The following is a 19766-nucleotide window of genomic DNA, read 5'->3' on the forward strand; positions in this document are numbered from 1 at the left end:
TTAGAGAGACCAGTTATAAGACACCAGCAGTGGCTCATCCTTACCAAGTATTTAAAAGGGTGCCATATGAAGGATGGAGCAGAATTGTTCTCTCTTGCCCCAGAGGGACAGACCAGAACCAATGCGATGAAATTAATTAAATAGAAATTCCATCTAAACATCCGGAAGAAGTTCCTGACAGTCAGAGCGGTTCCTCAGTGGAACAGGCTTCCTCGGGAGGTGGTGGGTTCTCCATCTTTGGAAATTTTTAAACAGAGGCTGGATAGACATCTGACGGAGAGGCTGATTCTGTGAAGGTTCAAGGGGGTGGCAGGTGACAGTGGATGAGCGAGAAGGTTGTGAGTGTCCTGCATAGTGCAGGGGGTTAGACTAGATGACCCATGAGGTCCCTTCCAACTCTATTATTCTATGATTCTAAGGCTCAGTAGGGGCTTAGCAAATGGACTGTGGCTTGGCAAAAGGTGTCACGCTGTCTATGCAGAAAGTTCCAGGTTCAACTTCCCCAAAATCTCCAACTTAAAGGACTTCAGGTAGCAAATCAAGGCTTTGCATGCTTGACCTCTGTCAGTAGAGTGCATGAACTGACTCCTGGATGGACTTAAGCATGGCGTGATGATGCACTATGCCAAGTTCTGCCCATGGTGTGACTCAACAGCCCATTTTCACCTGTAATTCACCCCAGAGCGATTCATGTGCGAACCAAGTCAATTTGAAAGAGAACATGGAAACCGAATCTTTTAGAGCAGGGGTAGTCAACCTGTGGTCCTCCAGATGTCCATGGACTACAATTCCCATGAGCAAATGCTGGCAGGGGCTCCTGGGAATTGTAGTCCATGAACATCTGGAGGACCACAGGTTGACTACCCCAGTTTTAGAGCATTTCATAGATTTTTTTCCAACCTCATTTGTTTTGAATCTCTTTTCTTTCCTTTGGTCATCAGGGCAGAATTTAAATTGTGTCGTAAATTGCAGTTTTCCTGACCCACGTGCACTGCCAATGAGCCACACGGCTCTCCATAAGGGAGTCTATGGAAGTCACCGAGACAGTGAAGCTACTACAGATGCTTTTTGGCTGGAGCTGGATTTTAGCCAACCATAGAGATTTCCACTCTCTTCTCCTTTGTGGCTTTGCTTGCAACAGGATAACTTGGCAACTCCTTTGGATGTTGTGCACCTGATGTTGTCGGCAACTACGGGAAAAGGAAATATGTGACAAGATGCTCGGTGTTTTAGTATTATGGGGAGGAACGAATTTCAGGTGGACGTTCTCAGCTAGCGTTCCTGATACATGGCTTTCTTGTCACTAGGTTGTGGGGTAGGGGCATATGGATTTGGCCCTGCAACCTCTAGTCCCTGACCCTTCTTGTCAGGTGTCTATAGCAGCCTTTTTCAATTTTTTTGATCATGGAGGAGCCCAGGAAGTGATGTCAGCTGGCCACGTTCCTGGAAGTGACATCACCCGCTCACTTTAACAGACAGGCTCGAGGAGGACAAGGGGAAACAGAACATGGTTTAAGGTGGGAGTACGCATGCAGGAATAATGAGAGAACTCAAATGAATTTTGAATTAATTTCATCCCATTCGTTCTGGTCTGTCCCTCTGGGGCAAGAGAGAACAATTCTGCTCCATCCTCCATATGGCAGCCTTTTAAATACTTGAAGATGGTTATCAGATCCCCTCTCAGTCGTCTCCTCTCCAGGCTAAACAGGCCAAGCTCCCCCAACCTTTCTTCATATGTCTTGGTTTCCAAATCCCTCACCATCTTTGTTGCCCTCCTCTGGACATGCTCCAATTTGTCTTCATACCTCTTTAACTGGGGTGCCCAAAACTGAACACAGTACTTCAAGTTAGGCCGAACCAGAGCAGAGTAAAGCAGTACCATCACCTCCCGTGATCTGGACATGATACTTTGTTTAATACAGCCCCAAATCCCATTTGCCTTTTTAGCTACCAAGTCACACTGCTGACTCATGTTCAATGTATGGTCTACTAAGACTCCTTGATCCTTTTCGCACATACTACTGCCAAGTCAAGTCTCCCCCATGTCTATGGCTTTTCCTACCTTAATGCAGAACTTTACATTTGTCCCTATTGAATTTCATTTTATTCAGTTTAGACCAGTTCTTGAGCCTATCAAGATCATCCTGTCTTCTGATTCTGTTGTGTTTGCTACCCTCCCCCCCTTTGCCAATAAGAATATCATGTGGAACCTTATGAAAAGCTTTACTGAAATCCAGCTAAACTATGTCCACGGCATTCCCCTGATCCAGCAAGGTAGTCACTTTCTCGAAAAAAGAGAGAAGTTTAGTCTGACATGACTTGTTCTTGCAAAACCCATGCTGGGTCTTAGAAATCACAGCTCTCAGTTCTAGCTGCTCAAGGACCGAGTGTTTGATGATTTGTTCCAACATTTTGCCAGCTACAGATGTCAAACTGACGGATCGATAGTTGCCCTGATCCTCCTTTCCCCCTTTTTTGAAGATGGGGACCACTGCCCTATAGGATAGACAGAGACATGGAATTCCTACCCTCCCCCAATTTTAATTGTTACTGGCTAATACCATTCAGGACACAAAAATCACATCTAAATTTCAGGTTAGTTTCAGGCAACTAATTTCTAAAAGGCGTGAAGAACATGAGCGGCCGTGAGGCTTCGTCAACGAACGGGTTAACTGGTTAGATTCTGATCAACTAGAAGAGGCACCCCACGATGAGCCAGTTTTGTCTTGTTTTTGGAAACAAATCCTTTAAAGACAAGTATAAAGTGCCGACAGCAAGCACTGTCTCAGAAGAGGCATTCCTCCCGTTGGCAAGAGAAGAGGCATTCCTTGCCGCGCAAGATGGAAGACTTGCCTCTTCTAAACAGGCACAGATCTCACAAAGCAAACAAAGAAAACTATTCTTTCCTCTTTACAGCACCCCCTCCCAGTAAGCCTATGCAGATCCAAAGGAGTTAATTAATGGAACAGGGCTACGCCCAGGAGGATCAATCAAAGGTTTAGGAAAAAATGCCTGCCTGCCCTATTAACATCAGATGCTATCAAACTGCCTAATGGCAGAATGTGTGTATCTAAGGAGTAGATTCTCTGTTACAATCCTGGGCTTTTCCAGTGGAAGCCTTAGAAAGAGTTGGCCAGGGAAGAGCAGGAAGTGTTATCTCTGGTGTGCTTGGGTTGGGTGGGGAGGGTAGTGAGGCTGAATGGACCTTGGAAATTGACCTTAAATTAGAATAATAGAATTGAACTGATTGGTTGAATCTGCGGTTGTTGGTTTGAATGTTTATGGTGTCGTCTGGATCTCTGGAAACCAATTGAAGAGTAGGGGAGAAAAAGCAGCATATAAGAATTCACAAAGAGCTCTGCTGGATCAGACCAGTGTTGTATCTAGTACAGCATCCTGCCTTACACAGTGGCCAGCCAGTTCCTTTGGAAGGCCAACCACAGGGCACGGAGGCTGAGGCCTTCATATGAAGATAAGAAGGGCCCTGCTGGATCAGACCAGTGGTCCATCTGATCCAGCATCCTGCCTCACACAGTGGCCAACCAGTTCCTTTGGAGGGGCAGCAACAGGGCAGGGAGGCCAAGGCCTTCCCCTCATAAGAACATATGAAGACCCCTGATGGGTCATACCAGTTTGTATGACCAGTGGGTCATACAAACCATGAGGTGGAGGAAACCCCTCCAAAGCATCACCATCATCTGTCTCGTGTGGATCCAGATGCATCTGAGAACCTCCCTTCCCCAGCATTCACCAGCCATCTTCCAGGCCATCAGGTATAAAGAGCAGGATGCAATCAGACACCCCTCTTCATGCCTGAGTCCAGCCCTGTCCAAAAACAGGCCAGAGAGTAGAAGCCATTGCCTTTTACCAACAGAAACCAAGGCTTGAAGGCTGGCAATATGGTTGCGGTTGCTTAGAAACCCCCATAACAGCCATTGAGATCTCAGTTGTTGTTTACTTCTTAAAGGTAAAGGCACTGCTTCTATTATTTGAGGGCGGGATTAACTGCTACTGTTGGTGTTGTAAAAGGATCCGTCTTGTTTGCTCGCAGCTTCAGTCTCTGGATGTGAAGGAATGACAACTGCCTCCCCAGATTCAGTTCCCTTGGAGGAAAAGGTCATTTCAGAGGGTGGCCCCTGCATCATCAGAGCCCCTGCCAAACTCTTTCCCCAAACCCTGCCTGCCTGGACTCTGCTCCCAAATCTCCAAGATGTTCCCTATCCAGAGTTGGGAACCCTCGATGAGAATCTTCTCCCCTAAGGAACATTTTCCAGTTCATTGCCTTTGATTCCCCCGAGCCACTTTTGCAACCAACTAAAGCTTTAAAAAAACCAAACAATCAAAACATCAGGATGAAACCAAAAACCCATCATCGTATCAATCCCATGCAAAACACATGCAAGTCGGGTTTCATACCAAGCCGTGGAAATATGCAGGTCAGGTAAAGAGAAGGGGACGTTAAACTGCATCAACCGAAAGGGTAGATTTTGATCTCTGCAATATTACCTTTAATTTCCATGCATGTTAGCCAGCGTGCCAAGACTTGAGGTAGGGCCCTACACGGCGTTTGCCTGTGTAATTTTCCCACAGACAAGATCTGCTCAAAAACCTCACGGCCACCTGACTTGGCACCACTCGAGGGACTTGAAGAAAACCCACAAACGCAACAAGCATTTGGAAAGGAACTGAGAGATTTCGAGAGTCATAGAAATTCAAGGCCCTGTTTCATTTTGGGTCCGCGCACAGGTGCAGGAGCTGTTTCAAACCGGGTGCAATTGCACCAGTCAGCTGTTTGACCTGCTGCTTGTTTTTCGCTGCCTATAGTCCAAACCTGAGTGTTGATAGTTTTTGGTGCTCTCCTACATTTAATTCTCAGTATGGCAACACCTGTGGATATTTACATCCAGAGACTTGGGCTGCAAGAAAACAAGACAGATCTTTTTACAACACCAACAGTGGCAGTTAATCCCACCCTCAAATAATAAAAGCAGTGCCTTTACCTTTAAGAAATAAACAACAACTGAGATCTCAATGGCTGTTATGGGGGTTTCTAAGCAACCGCAACCATATTGCCAGCCTTCAAGCCTTGGTTTCTGTCGGTAAAAGGCAATGGCTTTTTCTCTCTGTCTTACCCTGGAGGGAAGATACATTGGTCCAGCAGTGACCACTGAGCAAGCTGCTATTGCAGAATTCATCCAGGTGTGGTAGTGGCTACTGGATGATCTGAAGCTACTAGACGACTTGTCTGGGTCTAGCCGCAGCCTCTGCCCCATTTGCGTGATTTGGCCAGACCTGGTGGAGGCACCGCAGCATCTCAAAAATCCTGCCCACATGAGCACCATGTTCCTTCAGTCAATCCCTTGCCGACACCATTTTCCCTGTTCTACCAATTAACGACTTTTAACAAAAGGTAATTGTATAGTGCCGAGGAGGTATAGCAATTAACCATTTTCTGGGAGAAGGGTTCTCACCTTCATTGCTTAATTTATTTCTCTCCCCTAGCAAGTTGGCATGTCTGGGCACACCGTTTGAGAATAACTGTCCAGAAGGAATGAAGGCTTGTAGGGGAAAGGCACATGACTCAGTGGTACAGCTTATGGTTTGCATCAGGAATGACCCAGCTTCTGTCTCCACCATCTCCAGGTAAATGTTCTCAGGTAGGAGATATTTGGGAGGACTTTTTGTTCCTAGAGACCTGGGTGTAAACTGCACGGAGCTTTTATTCCAATCCCAGGTCAATTCAGTCCCTGCCATCTACGCAGAATGCAATTTCCGTTTCAATATTGGGTGATTTAAATTTTACTTCTGCAACAAGAAGGATTGATCCTTTATTGTGTGATATCTTAGAGTGCTTTTAATGCTCAATATTTTAAAAATCAAATTGAGAAAGCAGGCTGTTTTGAATCTGGGCTCTGCTCCGTGGTAGAGAACCCCTGATTGGCCAAAGCTGATCATGTGACAAACTTGCCTTAAAGGAGAAGCCCCTAATTTCTCTCAACTTCTGTCGGTCTTGGATTTTTTTCTCCCTCCTCTGCATTCTTCAATCCTCTCTCCCCTCCCCCCTTCAAGAAAAGAGGCTTGCCCCCCCCCTTCTGAACTACCCTAACCACCTGCAGAACACTTTTCTGTTTCAATGGGGGGGGGGGAAGGAAGACCCGAGTTCAAATCGATCTGAATTCAACAGGATTGACAATGGAATAAACAAAGTAAGTGCAGACTCTGCCCTAGAGTAGGCAGCTGAACCGATGGTCTGCCTGAGGTAAGGCAGCATTCTCACAGCCAGCTCTAGCACCTCTAATGTACAGTGCTCTGTTCTCAAAAATATGTTAGAAGAAAAAGAGTTGGGTTTTATACCCTACTTTTCACTGCCCAAAGGAGTATCAAAGTGGCTTACAATTGCCTTCCATTTCCTCTCCCCACAACAGACACTCTGTGAGGGAGGTGAGGCTGAGAGAGCCCTGATATTACTGAAGAAGAAGAAGAGTTGGTTCTTATATGCCGCTTTTCTCTACCCGAAGGAGTCTCAAAGCAGTTTACAATTGCCTTCCCTTTCCTCTCCCCACAACAGATGCCCTGTGAGGGAGGGGAGGCTGAGAGAGCCCTGAGATTACTGAAGAAGAAGAAGAGTTGGTTCTTATATGCTGCTTTTCTCTACCCAAAAGAGTCTCAAAGCAGCTTACAATCGCCTTCCCTTTCCTCCCCCCACAACAGACACCCTGTGAGGTAGGTGGGGCTGGGGGAGACTTGACAGAACTGCTCTGTGAAAACAGTACTATCAGGACTGTGATGATCCCAAAGTCGCCCAGCTGGCTGCATGTGGAGGAGCAGGGATTTAAAAAAAAAATCCATACTTGACTTCCACCTGGCTTGAACCGGACCAAGACTCTTCGTTGAAAACTTAGTCATTAGTTGAGTCCTTTACAGCTTATATATTGCTATGAATTAATTAAAATTAATGAAGAGGATTCCATGGCAGTCCAAAAACCTGTTCTCTTGCAGCCACTGTAACAGCTTATATCGTATCGGTGTTTTTATCACAATACAGCTGAGAGCAGGCAATGGAATTTCAACTCTGAAAACGGTTCTCGTCCTCAGTTATGTTTCAGTAATTTATGCATTCTCCTGGTGCAGAGACACACCACCAGACTCTTCTGCCTCAATACAGCTGGAACAAAAAGTAAATGGGGACCTTGTGCCAATAAAAAGAATTTTTAAAAAAATCAGCCTAACCAGACCACCCACAAGCAAGGAACGAGTGTCTATGTAAAGGGATAAACTCCCTAGATATGCAAAATTCGACCTTGTAAATTAACATGCCCCTAGGCAGATGAGGACTGAGCATGCTCCAGGAGGCATGTGAAATGCAAACAGAAGAATCCAGACCAAACAAATTGCTCGGGACTCCAATAAAGGGGACATTAACCTAGACAAGGGCTTGGGGGTTTATAGCAGGGGTGGGCAAACTGTGGCCCTCCAGATGTCCAGCATTCGCTGGCAGGGGCTCATGGGAATTGCAGTCTATGGACATCTGGTGGGCCACAAGTTTGACCACCCCTGGTTTATAGGATCCTGGAGGGGGAGATCTTTGAGGGTGAGAGATTTCAGAATCCTCCCCCCCCCCTTTACCCAGTTGCAATTTCTCACAAGCCCACATCTTGCTCCTTGGTTTTTTAATGACCCCCAACATGCACTTTTATGAGTCAGAGCTCACTTTATCAGATGAAAGAAGTGTTCGACAATTAGGCAGATTTGAGGGATCCGATGACATAAACTCTGACTCACTGAAAGCTTGTGCTGGAACAAATCTTCTTGGTCTATAAAAGGTGCCGCTGGATGGAGAATCATACAGAGCTGGGAGAGACCACGGAGAGACATCCAGTCCAGCCCCCCATCCCTTTTTGGGGACCTAAAAAATCAACGCTCATTCAGTCCTCAAAAAACGTCCAAAGAAGGCAGCCTGTTCCATCAACGAACAGCCCTTACCATCAGAAACGCTTTCTAATATTTAAGTGGAAGTTCCTTTCCTGTAATTTGAATCCATTGCTCCTTGTCTTTTGTCTCTAAAGATGTACTAAACAGCTCTTCTTCAACATTTCTACCCTTTATGTAGTTAAGCACAAACACCATTGGGGAATAGCAACGTAAAAATCTAAAAATTATTATTCTTTATTTATTACATTTATAGCCAGAGGGGAATCACGGAAGAAAAAAGTCTCAAGCGGGTGATGGCGAAATGATTTATTCCAACGTTCAAAACAATTTCAAAACAGATTCCCAGGCAGAGTCTGTTTTCGACATCACTTCATCAGTGACGTTCTGCTTAGTCTCTGATAATGTCTTGGTTTATGTCGTTCAGTCCCAAATTGGTCATATAATATCCAAATTTTCAGGTCACTGCTGTAGAGTAATTGCACATTATAAAATATTAATATTAGTAGCCCCCTACAAATTTGGATATTATGTGACCAATTTGGGACTGAATGACAAACCAAGACATTATCAGAGAGGAAGAAGAACGTCACTGATGAAGTGATGTCGAAAACGGACTCTACCTGGGAATCCGTTTTGAAATTGTTTTGAACATTGGGAAATTGTTTTGAACACTGGACTAAATCATTTCACTACCAGCAGCTTTTTTCTTCTGCTTAATTATGGCTGGTGGGTCTTCACTTGTTACTTCTGGGGTGTGTGGCAGAGACCCATGGCTAGTTGACATAACTTACGAGGTTCCTCAAGCCTGAAAAATCATTTCAGGGGCTTCTCCATGCTGCAATAGGTTTGAGGAAGAGGTCTCTCGCCAGGGCCTTCCTTGTGAGAAACAGGCTGGCAGAGAACATATTTCTTCCCAATCACCTGGAACAGGATTACAGAAGAGGGGAGATCATCCGTCTCCAGACAAGGAAATGCCGACGGTGGGGAAGACCAAAGAGGGGGGAAATTGTCGACTGCCTTTGCATATTTCCTCAACCTAACGTTCGTTGTAGTTACCTAAGGATATAAACATCAACAGAGGTGGGGAAATTAGGCCTGGCTCACATTTCAGATCACGGAAAGTCAGCACGTCGTGTCGGCACACAGACCTGGTTTTCTGACATGCTGCTCTCTGCACTTATAGGCTTTATCGCTTTATTAATTTCCTGTTTCATGTGCCTGGGTTGAATTTGTGTTGCTTTTTCATGCGAGGATCCCATGCCTTGGCTCCGGGCTACCGTCAAATGCCCCGACTTGTTCTAGATCCACATGGTTTTCACAAGGAAAAAAAAAAGGCCCTCGGTAACGCTTGGGTGTTGGCACGGTGAAAATGCGTTAGATCTTGCCGTCGTTGCTACAAACATTCTGACTGTTTTGTGTCCCACATGACGGGGCACAGAACAGGATCCCAGCTGTAGAAGCAGCACATTCCAAGAAACGATCAAGGCCTGGATAATGCGACCCAGCGTTGCTGAAATTCCAGAGTTGGAAACATGACGAAAACAGTGGCTTCAAACCGTGTTTTTGTAAAGCCGACTCTTGGGCTGAATCTGCACCTCTGAGTAACAACCTGGTTGGTGCATCTGTCTGCTTCTTGCTTCATCCTGGCTTCTTGTTCTGTAGGGGAGAGGCTGCGGCTGAGTGGCAAAAGGTCCTGAGTTCGATTCTTGGCATCTCCAGAGGAAAGGAGCAGTGGACATAAAGGACTTCTACTAGAGACCCTGGAGAACCACTCTGAGTAGACCATGCCGGACTTGGAAGGACCCTGTTAAAGGTAAAGGTAAAGGTATCCCCTGTGCAAGCACCGAGTCATGTCTGACCCTTGGGGTGACGCCCTCCAGCGTTTTCATGGCAGACTCAATACGGGGTGGTTTGCCAGTGCCTTCCCCAGTCATGACCGTTTACCCCCCAGCAAGCTGGGTACTCATTTTACCGACCTCGGAAGGATGGAAGGCTGAGTCAACCTTGAGCTGGCTGCTGGGATCGAACTCCCAGCCTCATGGGCAAAGCTTTTAGACGGCTGCCTTACCACTCTGCGCCACAAGAGGCTCTTAGGACCCTGTTAGTTTATAACAAAATGATGACATTTACAGTGATGTCCTGACCAGAGTTATGTCTTCCTAAACCATTTGAATTCACTGGACTTTGGAGGAAATAGCCCTCAACTCAAGTGCCAGACTGGTTGCTAACTCTGGTTTGGAGAATTTCAGGAGATTTGGGGGATGGTTGGGTTTGAGGAAGAGAGGCACCCCAGAAAGCACCCCTGGGTCATCTAGTCCGACCCCCTGCACTGTGCAGGACACTCACAACACTATCGCCGATAGATGGGCCACTGTTTTCAGGGCACCCCTCAAAATGCAAAAGAGCACGTAGAAATTGTTGTCAGGGAGCCAGGAACGGTTGCCCTTCCGTCAACAGCAAAACGGGCAGCAGATCGTAAACCTGGCAGCTCCTTCAGCAGAATGTGTGAAAAGGCAAGGAAGGATCTCCTGCCTGTGCCCCTATTATTTACAGCAGCGGATCCGGACACGCCCCGATTTAATCGGCTGCTGTTCGGCAGCGTCAAGCACAAACACACGTGGGATCTGGCATGCCAACCCCACCCCACGCCCCCGTTCCCCTCCTGCTCCAAACACCAGCTTTTCGTCAGAGAGGTTGGCATCGCCTCCAGTGTGTTCGGCAGTCATGAGCCGAGGCCAAGCAGCGGCCTCTCCAGACACTAAATCAGAATGGTTGTGTTTTTCATATTTCTTCTGATTGCAGCACTTTTAACGTCCCGTGCCCCACGATATAATGCGGGGTGGTGGTGGTGGAGAAAGATAAATCAGCAGGCAAGACAGCTCCCTTGCAGAGACTGGTACAGATTCGGGATCGCCCACAGCCAGCCCCCACAGCTTTTGCCAGATGTCTCGAAGAGGGCTGCAAGATTAACCCCTTGGAGAAGCAAAAGGTTTTTTGCTGAACAGATACCCCGAAGCACAGCTCTCTCCTTGAGAAGCGCTCCTGCAGTACAGAGGCGAATATAATTCAAAGCTACGAGGCCTGCAAACCTGAGTCTGCTTTTTTCCGCGGGGTGGGAGGAGATAATTATTTTCAAACAAACATGTATGCAAGCAAGCTATATTAGCTAACACAGTAGGAGTTCCTTCAGGAAAACTGAATTCCTAGGGAGCAGGCAGACCAGTTGGCTTGAAGACCTGTGCGTTCAACTTAGTGGGATTTAAGTTGCCTGCATAATGCTCCAGAAGGCCTAAAGGTTTAGATCGGGGCCCTCCAGATGTCCATGGACTACAGTTCCCAAGAGCCCCGGCCAGCGAATGGACATCTGGAGGGCCACAGTTTGACTACCCCAGGTTTAAATTAATGAACTAGTCTTTAAACGAGCCTCTTGTGGCGCAGGGTGGTAAGGCAGCAGAAATGCTGTTTGAAGCTGTCTGCCCATGAGGCTGGGAGTTCGATCCCAGCAGCCGGCTCAAGGTCGACTCAGCCTTCCATCCTTCCAAGGTCGGTAAAATGAGTACCCAGCTTGCTGGGGGGTAAACGGTCATGACTGGGGAAGGCACTGGCAAACCACCCTGTATTGAGTCTGCCAAGAAAACGCTGGAGGGCGTCACCCCAAGGGTCAGACATGACTCGGTGCTTGCACAGGGGATACCTCTACCTTTACCTTTACCTTTAATCTTTAAACGGATTAAATGAAAAGGCACCTTGAAATGGGTGAAGCTGCCGTTTAAAGGTGAAATGGCCAATTTAATTGGTGCAATGCAAGTTCCTTTTAAACATGCCTTTTGGCTTTTAAAATGCATCCAAGCTTCTTTGGCGTGATTGTTACGGGGAAGGAACAAGATTCTAGCTATGAACAGTGCATCCTTCCAGTGCAGTAAAAACTGAGTCGTTGAATGCTGCATGTTGAACCTTAAATGATAAACTGCAACATTTCGATGCAAGGTCTCATTGTTAACGGTGCTGTATATTGGAGTCAATGTTTATTAGATTGTTTTTAATGAAAGTGTCCAATGTAAACCGCCCTGAGCCGCAAGGGAGACAGAAAGGAGGCTGATCATGAGATTTTTTGTTGTTGCATATAAATAAAATAAATAAATATCTCAAAAAGACACCTAGATTAGATGTAGAGATTCACTACATCAGAGTGTGATCAAGGCAACCAGCTCTGCTCTGACAGCTCCACTTTCATTGGGACATGTATTGAAGAAGAAGAAGAAGAGTTGGTTCTTGTATGCCACTTTTCCCTACCCGAAGGAGGCTCAAAGCGGCTTACAGTCGCCTTCCCATTCCTCTCCCCACAACAGACACCCTGTGGGGTGGGTGAGGCTGAGAGAGCCCTGATATCACTGCTTGGTCAGAACAGCTTTATCAGTGCTGTGGGGAGCCCAAGGTCACCCAGCTGGCTACATGTGGGGGAGCGCAGAATCGAACCTGGCATGCCAGATTAGAAGTCCGCACTCCTAACCACTCCACCAAACTGGCTCTTGAAGGGAATGTGTGTGCAGCCAGAGTACAATGAATGCTCATTAGGGATGTGCAAGAAAACCCAGGGCATTTGTCGAGCTTAGGGATATTGTTAGTTGTGAGTGTCCTGCATTGTGCAGCGGGTTGGACTAGATGACCCTGGAGATCCCTTCGAGCTCTGAGATTCTATGACCGCCTCCCCCATCAGCATTTCCCAATATTATTGAATCCCAGTATCAATAGGCTATTCAGCTTCAGTAAATATTCGGCAATCCTGAATTTTTTTGCCTCTGTTAAGCCCTATGGTGGTCATTCTGTATCTGGCTGAAAGAATAGCCAAAAATAAGGGCCAGGGATCCTTAGCTGGTTGGTATTACGGGACCGCAGTAATCTCCAGGGCTCATATTCAGAGAGGCGGTCCTGCAGAGATTTCTTACAATGTCTGAAACAATAAAACTAGAGTCCAGTAGCACCTTTAAGACCAACAAAGATTTATTCAGGGCGTGAGCTTTCGAGTGCAAGCCCTCTTCCTCAGACCATAAAACGGGAGAGAGCTGCTATGCACTCTGGATACATAAGCTTCAAGCACAAAGAGCAGCTGGGTTTTCGCGAGAGTTTGCAAACTTTTAATAGCCCAGATCTTGGCCTCCCCAACGACTGCACACTGCTTGTTATCGGAATACAGGTCGTAACATCATGGGCAGTTCCTGTAGAATGCAGATTTCCAGCCCTTCTGATTGGAGAGAGCAGCTTGGAAGCAACAAGACCACGGAGGGGACGAAAGCTCAGAAACGTGGAAGAAAAACACGAATGGAAGCCAAAGTGAAATTTATTGTTCAAGCCCCAGAACAGGTACAGCACGTTTGCCCGGTATGGATTACCCGCGCACATGTACACTACGGAGTTTGTATAAATTATGACAACTGCACATAACAAAAACATACTAATTAAATATGCCCTTAAGGCTTGAAATATATAGCATTATTTTCAGTTCTGAATACTTTGCCAGCCTGCCCCCCGCCCTAATATTATTCTTTTGCACTATTTCGGATCTCAAAAAGGAAAATAAACAACAGCATTATTTTGGTATGCAAAAGAGGCACCACTGAGAATAAAGTCATTATTGGGGAGCAATTGGACTTATTCCCAAGTAAACATCTGTAGATTCAAACTGTGCATTGGATTCTAGGGTTGCCAACCTCCAGGTGGGAAACACCAGAAAAAGGGAGGGGGCTGTCTAATGAGGACTCTGAAACAGTTCACTTTGGGGAGAATTCTTCTAAAGTCAAACCTGTTATTTATTTCCTCGAGGAACTCGACAATATTATTCTGTTGGGTAAGAACAGAATTTATGTAAAGGTAAAAGTAAAGGTATCCCCTGTGCAAGCACCGAGTCATGTCTGACCCTTGGGGTGACGCCCTCTAGCGTTTTCATGGCAGACTCAATACGGGGTGGTTTGCCAGTGCCTTCCCCAGTCATGACCGTTTACCCCCCAGCAAGCTGGGTGCTCATTTGACCGACCTCGGAAGGATGGAAGGCTGAGTCAACCTTGAGCCGGCTGCTGGGATCGAACTCCCAACCTCATGGGCAGAGCTTTCAGACTGCATGTCTGCTGCCTTACCACTCTGCGCCACAAGAGGCTCTATTATATTAGTAGCCCCCTACAAATTTGGATATTATGTGACCAATTTGGGACTGAACGACATAAACCAAGACATTATCAGAGACCAAGCAGAACGTCACTGATGAGGCTGATCATGAGATTTTTTGTTGTTGTCTTGCTGCACCTTTAATGACAGCCTGCCGCGCAGAAATCAAATAGGTTGAATTCTTCATGCTTCTAGCATAGGGGTTAATAATGGGCTTGGATTCTACCTACTTAATTTCTCCGTGGCAGGCTCCTATTAAGGGCACAAGAGCAGACCCCAGAGAAAAATGTGACAACCTCATTCAAAAGTAACAAGACTTTTTGGGCCTGTATCCAGTTGGTCCAGCACTGCAGTTGTTCAGATCCGGGGTAGTCAACCTGAGGCCCTCCAGATGTCCATGGACTACAATTCCCATGAGCCCCTGCCAGCGAACGCTGGCAGGGGCTCCTGGGAATTGTAGTCCATGGACATCTGGAGGGCCGCAGGTTGACTACCCCTGGTTCAGATCAATGCAGAAATGGAAAGCTCCCTCTTACACAAGGAAAATGCAAACCACAAAGTAAGAACGCTTTGTATTTCTTTAGCAGGGGGGAGGACACCAAACAAACTCCCAGCCGTTCTGCAGGCCTTGCCCCTCGGAGGACTGATTTATCAACCGTTCCGTATGACACGGCGAGTTATTTTCAATTATTCTCTTTTGTCATGTTTACGGCCAAGAGGGCTCAGCCTCTAAGTAGCTATTACATTCTAAAGAGCAAAAGTCTGGCTGCAGGCTGGTGCCAGGACTTCTGATAAAACCGTGTAACTCTCCGTGCATCGTAGCCGTCTAGCTTTCCAAGGCAAGTACACACTGAAGGAGCTGGGAACCTTCCGTAATGTTGCCAGAGCTGGGATTATGAAAGCAACTCATCCTATTGAGATTTTTTTTTTAATTGTGCGGAGAAGAATGATAAGCAGTCCATTTTAGAGCCGAAACAAGCAGCCCCCTTCTCATTTCTGCCTCCCTGTCCGCACATGTTGGATAATGCACTTTCAACGTGCTTTGGCAGCTGGGCCTAGTCTGCACACAATACATAATGCACTTTCAATGCACTTTAGAAGTAGATTTTCCTGTTCCGCACAGGAAAATCCAGCTGCCAAAGCACATTGAAAGTGCATTATCCTATGTGTGCAGACTAGGCCCTGGATTTTCCTGTGCAGAATAGGGCCTAGTCTGCACACATGAGATAATGCACTTTCAATGCACTTCAGAAGTAGATTTTCCTGTTCCGCACAGGAAAATCCAGCTGCCAAAGCGCATTGAAAGTGCATTATCCTACGTGTGCAGACTAGGCCCTGGATTTTCCTGTGCAGAATAGGGCCTAGTCTGCACACATGAGATAATGCACTTTCAATGCACTTTAGAAGTAGATTTTCCTGTTCCGCACAGGAAAATCCAGCTGTGAAAGCACATTGAAAGTGCATTATCTATTGTATGCAGAATAGGCCCAGGAAAATCTACTTCTAAAGTGCACTGAAAGTGCATTATCTATTGTGTGCAGTTCCCTCTGCGGCAGGGACTCCCAATCACTGTGTGGAATTCCCTGAAAGTCAAAGTCCCACCCTGTTGAAGCACAGCTGCAAAAGGACAAAGGTGTGGCTGGCGCTTAACACTTATCACCTGCATTTCTCTTGGCAGGAATCTGCCATTCACTGGCAGGGCACCAGGTGAACTCCAGCCCGGTAGCGGGCTTCCTCAAAACACAGACAATCTGTGCCCAATAAGTGCTACTACTACGTTCAGCTTTAACTAGCTGTGGACAGTGTAGACTGCAAGCCACGACCAGAACATCCTTTGGGAGAAGGTACCAAGTTGTATGTTTAACCAGGTTTATGGTGGAGGGCGGGCCATTGAGGAAGATCTGACTGGGGTTCCTCTGGTGCTAGGCAGAATTTAGGCTATGTGTTATCTACGGCCTCCTCTTCCCTCTCCCTTTATTAGATGTTTTACTGGGGCGGGATGGAGATTGAGTAATAACGCCATGTTTGTTCTGGTTTTGGGCTGCATGATTTTTTTTAATGTCCTTGTATTGTTTTAACGGGGTTTTATTGGGGTTTTAGCACGGACAACTGGTAACCCGCCACCAGCCGATCTCGGGAGTGGTGGGAAATAAATTGAAATAACAACTACCACAACAACAATAATAAAAAGTAGGTTGGAGGAGTGAGGAGGCAGAAAGCCGGGTAAATATCAACAAATGCAAATCCAGACTGTTATTGAAACAGACCAACCTGCTCATGGGCAATGACAAGTTAGATGCAGAGGCGGGCAAATTGTGGCTCTGCAGGTGCCCATGGACTACAATTCCCATGAGCCCCTGCCAGCATGTAGTCCATGGACATGGACATCTGGAGGGCCATACGCCAATCACCACAGATTTTCAGACTTCTCACTGGCAACTCCCTTTCTCAGCAACTAGGAAACTCACAAGGAAATGCCTGGAGATTTTGGGGGATAGAGCCTGAAGAGGTTGGGTTTTGGGGAGGGGAAGCGGGTCAGTGGGGTCTGCCATAGCTTCAACCGTCCCAAACTGCCATTTTCTAACATCTCTGCCAGTTGGCGGTCCGTTGAAATCCCAGGTGATCTCCAGCTACCGCCTGGAGGTTGGCAACCCGAAGCATGCAGCAAATGGAAAGCCCCTTCGCCAAAAGGGGCTTGTGGATAAATATTTCCATCATTGGCTGGCAGGGGTTCATGGGAATTGTAGTCCATGGACATCTGGAGGACCACAGGTTGACTGCCCCTGCTTTAGAGAAGGAATTTGTACGCAGAACTCTTCACAGCCTGCCCTATCAGCAAGCAAAGGAATGAAGGGAGCCTTGCCTGGCCCTTTGAGCTGTGGAGACTGCCATAATTCAGGGCATAGAAAGAAGTCAGCTGGGGGCACTGTTCAAGGCAGGCTCCCGCCCTCCATATTTCAGGCCCTTTGTGATGGTTCTCCACAAACATTCTTATCTCTGCCTCGTTCCCGTCCCAGTTAAATGGGCCTGTGCAAATGCCTTTGCTTCTTCTTTTTTTAAAAAAAAAACGACTGTTTGACCCATGTTAATAACACGGCTATAAATATTGTGAGACATCAGGCTCTTAAAATACACCTCTTTTTTTTCTTTTGCAATAGGCATATTAAAGGAAGGATCTTTAAATTGTCACACTCAGAAGAAGAATTGGTTTTTATACCCTGCTTTCCACTACCCAAAGCCTCAAAGCAGCTTACAATCGCCTTCCTCTCCTCACAAAAGACACTCTGTGAGTTGGCGGGGATGAGAAAGCTCCGGGAGAACTGCTCTCTGAGAACGGTTCTAAGAGAACTGTGAGGAGACCAAGGTCACCCAGCTGGCTGCAGGTAGAGGAGCGGAGAACCAATTCAAGCTCTCCAAATTACTGCTGCTCTTAGCCACTACACCAAGCTGGGTCTCTTTCTTCCTCCCTTCCACACAAGTCTGAAATTACCTCCATGAAATAAACCTCTCTCCCTTTTTGGAAACACAGCCTTTTACTTATTTGGGGAAAGTATACCATCTTGGGCTGTTGGAATGTGGCTGGGGTGGCAGTGATAAGGGACCGGAAGGATAAGGTGGGGAGGACCTTTCCCCCGGCCCTCCCCACTCAATTTCCCTGTGACGTCACAAATAGGGCCCCCCACCCAGCTTTGCTGGAGAAGACTCAGCTCAGAGAATCAAAGAGTTGGAAGGGATCTACAGGGTCATCTAGTCCAACCCCCTGCACAATGCAGGACACTCACAACTCCCTGCCTACCCAAAGTGACACCAATTTCATGCCCGACAACCCCCCCCTCCCCCAGCAAGAAAGCCACAATCCCTGGCCAATCTGTCCTGGAGGAAATTCGCCTCCTGTCCCCAAAGTGGCACTCGGCCTGTCCCTGGGCCTGCAAGAAAGAGCCCCAAGGGCCAAGCGTGGCCCCAGCCCCAGCCCCTCCTGCCCGCCCCCTTCCAGCCTGCCTCAGGCCACCGCCTTCCTGCCCCATGGCCATCTAGCCCGGCTCAAAAACGCCCAAAGAAGGAGAAGCTGAAGGGCTTCCCCATCCCCCTTGGGGTCAACAACTTTTTATAGTGAAAGAGCAATAAATAAACACCAAAATTCTGGGCAGGAGAGCCTCAAAGAACCAGCCTCAGAGAGGCAGTGTGTCTAAATGAAAAGGTGTGACTAACACAAAGGATACCCAACATACTGGTTAACAATCCACGACGTTTCAGCAACCGAAACATGGTCTTTTGAGACTCCCGTGTTGGGAAGAGTCTTGTGCTACACCCCAGAATAATTCATCAGTACAGATGTGCAGGGGGATAAACCTGCACCTAGTTTGCGGTTGGGTTACTGGTGACTCTTCACTTCTAGCTTTACTCTATTTGCAAAGGAGCTATTTGAAGCCTTTTACACCCAGGAAATTTCTTGCCTGCCATTGCCTTAACATACTAGTTATTCTAGCATCTCTCCTGTCCTTCCAATATAGTTTCAACTGCAATATTTCATTTCCTTTTCTTTTAAATGTCATTTTGGGGGCCATTCTGTAACTGGGCCACATTTGGCGCTGGAGCTGTGGTCTGCCTCAGCCTCACAAAGGACGTTGCCAGCCTCATAGTACCTAGAGGTTTTTGGTAAAACACACATACACCCAAAAACCCACACACCAAATTTTCTTCTTAAAGCAAACAGAGGTGTTCATGTCACAAATGAAGAGCTTTTTCAAAGAACGTTTGCAGATAGTCCAAAATAATATTCTGGGAAGGGTTGTGGTGCTTACTGGTTCTCACCCCCCATCACTCACTCACACACACACACACACACAGAGGGAGTTCACACACACACAGTGTCTCCATCTGTGAAGCTGCTCTTTTTCTTGTCCCCTCAAATTCAGCCGAAAACCAACCCATTAATGCTCTTCCAGTGTCCCACAGACATTCCTTGAATTCTGTAGCTAGCGGCAAACAGCCTCGGGAGGTACTTACTGAATCTTTCTCTGGTAAAGCCATTGGGGAAGGGTACAGCACTGCCTCTGCTTGTGCTCCTTGCTGGGAAACGGGTTATGGAGATCTTCAAGCTTATAATAGCTCTGTTTGGGGAAGTGGCACCTGACTTGTCCCCTGCCTGGTGGTCACCTCCCCTGCTCAGGTGAGAAGGGGCCAGAGAAGGCTCACCTGTAAGCACTTTGTCCCTTCAGCTGCGGGGGAGAGAGCGGCCAGCTGCAGCAGAAACCCTGCTTGGGGCTTAAGTGGCTTCGTCCCCTAAGTTTGCTTCCCCAAGGGCACACTTTTAAAAAGTGAATGTCTTCTTTCCCCTCCAAGGAGCTGAGGGTGGCACACATGGGGCCTGTTTCACGGTGTGGTGTTGTGGTTAAGAGCGGTGGCTTCTAATCTGGAGAGCTGGGTTTGATTTCCCGCTTCTCCCCAAGCAGCCAGCTGGGTGACCTTGGGCTAGTCGCAGCCCTGATTGTGCTGTTCTCACAGAGCTCTCTCGGCCCCACCTCCCTCACAGGGTGTCTGTTGTGGGGAGAGGAAGGGAAGGCGATTGTGAGCCACTTTGAGACTCCTTCGGGCTGTGGAAAGTGGTGTATAAAAACCAGCTCTCCTTTTATTATTATTTTAGTAGACGTATGATGTAGGCTAGTAGATAATAA

General features: G+C 47.1%; 1 protein-coding gene and 1 long non-coding RNA gene across 3 annotated transcripts in view; one reads left to right on the plus strand and one right to left on the minus strand.

Moving 5' to 3' along the window:
* Window positions 1-19362, minus strand: part of BNC1 (basonuclin zinc finger protein 1) — a 109200-nt gene extending 89838 nt beyond the window's left edge. For both annotated transcript variants that reach the window (XM_077318128.1, XM_077318127.1), the window contains exon 1: window positions 19099-19362. In XM_077318128.1, coding sequence (XP_077174243.1) covers window positions 19099-19122 — 24 coding nt within the window. In that variant the 5' untranslated portion in view covers window positions 19123-19362. The remainder of the gene's footprint in view (window positions 1-19098) is intronic.
* On the plus strand, window positions 9355-14739 carry LOC143828019 (uncharacterized). Its single transcript, XR_013227479.1, has 3 exons — window positions 9355-9544; window positions 13127-13293; window positions 14676-14739. It is a non-coding gene; the product is annotated as an uncharacterized LOC143828019 (long non-coding RNA).
* Window positions 19363-19766: the final 404 nt, after the last annotated feature.

The sequence above is a fragment of the Paroedura picta genome, chromosome 18 (genome assembly GCF_049243985.1).
Source record: "Paroedura picta isolate Pp20150507F chromosome 18, Ppicta_v3.0, whole genome shotgun sequence".
In the NCBI taxonomy this organism is placed as follows: domain Eukaryota; kingdom Metazoa; phylum Chordata; class Lepidosauria; order Squamata; family Gekkonidae; genus Paroedura; species Paroedura picta.